At 42.6% G+C, this 3171-nt stretch overlaps 1 protein-coding gene across 1 annotated transcript in view; it reads left to right on the top strand.

Moving 5' to 3' along the window:
• Positions 1–2196, top strand: part of LOC138154277 (biogenesis of lysosome-related organelles complex 1 subunit 2-like) — a 45033-nt gene extending 42837 nt beyond the window's left edge. The window contains exon 2 of the mRNA XM_069078885.1: positions 2059–2196. Coding sequence (XP_068934986.1) covers positions 2059–2196 — 138 coding nt within the window. The remainder of the gene's footprint in view (positions 1–2058) is intronic.
• The last annotated feature ends 975 nt before the right edge of the window (positions 2197–3171 follow it).

Below are 3171 nucleotides of genomic sequence, written 5' to 3'. Positions count from 1 at the left end.
ATGGAATGAGAAGTGTAAGGACTGAGAATATATCATCAGTTTTGGCAATTAAGAGGTCATTAGTAACTTCAGGGAGATCAGCTCCAGTTGAATGAGCAAGCGAGTAGCCAGATTGCAAGGAGTAGATGAGGAGAGGAAGCAAAGGCAGCAAGTGTAGACAACACCTCAGTTCTTTTTTTCTTCAGTACAGTAAGAGGAAAAGTCCTCAAATGGGAGAGAAAGGGGAGGGAGAGGCATCAGAGACCTGAGGAGGTTTGGTATAACTGCTTCTGCAGAAAGCACGGCAGGGAATCATTTAGGAAGGAGTAACCAGACTGCCCTGCCACAGTAAGGTCCTGATCAAGGTTGGACGAGTGGAATCCACAATGTGCCTGGTGAGCACAGTTGTCAGATTTCCTTCAGAGAGAGTTTGCAGCTCCCAAATCCTCCTTTTTTTTTAAATTTGGGATGTTTTCCCATATCCAGTCCTGAAGCAACTCTCCCATCCTTGGTGAGCTTTCAGAGATCTCTTATGGCAGCCCAACAACCACATCATCCAGCTCTTTCAGCACATTGTCATTCATCTAACCTGATGACCTGAACTCCCCCCAAGGGAACTAAGCTCTCCCTGGCTATTTATTGTTGGTGTCACTCTCCTTGATAGAGAAAACAGAAGCAAAAAAAAGAAGAAGCAATTCTGCCTTCTCTTTTGTTGTCCTCATGCTATTCACCTCAAGAAACACTCCTTTCCATTCTTAAGTTCTTCTTTTGTCCCCCAGTATTGCCAAGAAAACACTTTAAAAAAATTATTTCCTCCAGCTATCACCTGGCACAATTAATTCTGAATTTTAGATCTCCTGGCATTATGTGCACTCACCTTCTGTTACCTACCCTTGTTCCCATCTTCTGTGGCTGTTCTTTTTTCTTTAAAATTGTTTGAAGGATACCCCATGCATCTACATTGGTCCCTTTAATAGCAACTAACTTTTATATAGCATTTACTGTGTGCCAGGCACTGTGACAAGAGCTTTGCAATTATTATCTCACTTGTTTCTCACAACGACCATGGAGGTAAGTGCTATTATTGTCCCCATTCAACAGATGAGAAAACTGAGGTAAACAGGGTTAAATAACTTGCTTGTCATCACATAGCTAGTAAATGTTTCAGTCTGGATTTGAACTCAGGTCTTCCTAACTCTAGGTCTGCCTCTCTCTTCACTGTACCACCTAGCTGCCTCGAGACAGTACCCTCTCTTCATCATCACAGCCATTGTTTGGGCATCCTGCATATGTCCATTGACTAGCAGTGTTGTTTTGGACGTATCACTTCTATTCTCTCAGACTCTGGTTCACATCACACAGAAGGAGATGATAATTCTTGCCCTACCTCCCATATAGGGCTATTTTGAGAAACAAGTTAACCAGATGTGAATGGTCTCCAGAAACTATATAAGGTGCTATTATTGTTGTTTTTATGATGACTATCTGGGGAGTCCTAGGTATGATCCCCCTGCCCCAAAATTTCTCTTCCTACTAAACCTGCCATGTTGCCTGAATTTCCACCATTAGACACACATTTTTTTGTATTAAGGTATATTCCCCTCCTCTGAAGATTTAAACTCCCTTGAGAGGAATAACGTCTTCAGCAATTATCCGTCATCAAGTCCCTAATGTTAATGAATTCTTCAGCACTTTTCCAAAGGCTTAGTTTTCTGAAAACAGGTTTTGATGAGACAAATAAGAGGGGTCTATAGCAAAGCCCTGCCCGGAGAGGGAAGGTCAGAGAGCTGTGTTGCTCTGGGAGATCATGATGAGGACCCTGACTGTTCTGGGAAGGAGGAATTTTGTCCTTGATGAGGTCCTTACAAAAAGGGGGCCCATCTAGGTTCCCAAGAACTAACCTCCCTGGCTCCTTCTTCTAGTCTGGTATAAGGAATATTTGAGGACCTTAGCCAAATCCTTCCAGGGATACTAAATAGCCAAAGTGACAGGACAGTCTGGTCTGCTGTGTAAGATGTCACAGAACAGATGAGGAAGCCTTCTACCATGAGTGACATCTAAATTATTTGTTCTTCCCAGGGGGAAACGGCAACTGAGATCTCTGCCCTGCAACTGTGGATGAGAAAAGCCAACATATGCGTCCCCCTGTACAATATCGTTGAGTACCATTACGACATCATTTATTTTTCCATCCGTGCTCAACCCTTCAATGAATGACCTTCAAGCAACAAACTCTGTTTAATTAGCTCCCCACAAATATCCTGGGGAGTTGAAATTGCTTGAGTTATTAATTAAAGGGAAAACAATGAGGAGAGAGAAAGATCTAATTTGTGTACATAGTTTAAAAATGACTTTCTTTCCAGACCATTTTCACAGACAATGTCATTTGAACCTTATAACAGCCCTGGAAAGTAGACAGGGCAGTAATTATTGCCTCCATTTTACAAATGTGGAAATAGACCCAAAGAGGTTACACTTCATCCATATGCCTGTCATCACTACCCTCTTTAGAGACAAAAGGATTGAGCTCAGTCACTGAGCATCATATGTGCAACTCTTTATTGTTCAGTCATTTTTTCAGTTGTGTCCAACTCTTTGTGACCCCATTTGGGGTTTTCTTGGCAAAGAAACTGGAGTAGTTTTCCATTTCCTTCTCCAGCTCATTTTTTTTTAGATGAGGAAACTGAGGCAAACAGGGTTAAGTGACTTGTCCAGGGTCACACAGCTAGTAAGTATCTGATACCAGATATTAACTCAGCAAGATTTGAGTCTTCCTGACTGAATGCCTGGCACTTTATCCACTGAGTCACCTAGCTGCTCATGCAATCCTATGCTACTAGTTAATTTTCCAAGATACCCTTTTTGACAACCTTTCCAGAGATGCAAAGGGCCTAACAACAGACCCCCAACACAGATACCTTGGGAGTTTCTGTCTTCTCCTCCCATGGAATCAACACCCATAATTAAAACACAGAAGGATGGAAGGGAACCACTGTGCCCATGCCCTGTTCCCTAGAGCTTTCTTCCCTAGCCAGTTGTCCTCCCACTCTTTAAACATCACCAAAGCTTGACCAGTTTGACATCTGTATACTAGTGTTATTTTCTAGAGCCGACCCCATGTCTCCTTCAATCCATGTGTGGGTGGAGCTGACACAGTTCATTTCCAGTGCATGGTCCCAGCTGTTGTTGTTT

This window comes from Petaurus breviceps, unplaced genomic scaffold, assembly GCF_028583685.1.
Source record: "Petaurus breviceps papuanus isolate PSGF00001 unplaced genomic scaffold, PetGlider_PUasm1.0 91041, whole genome shotgun sequence".
Taxonomy (NCBI): Eukaryota; Metazoa; Chordata; class Mammalia; order Diprotodontia; family Petauridae; genus Petaurus; species Petaurus breviceps.
Note: the sequence above shows the minus strand (reverse complement) of the source record. Positions and strands in the feature narration are given on the sequence as shown.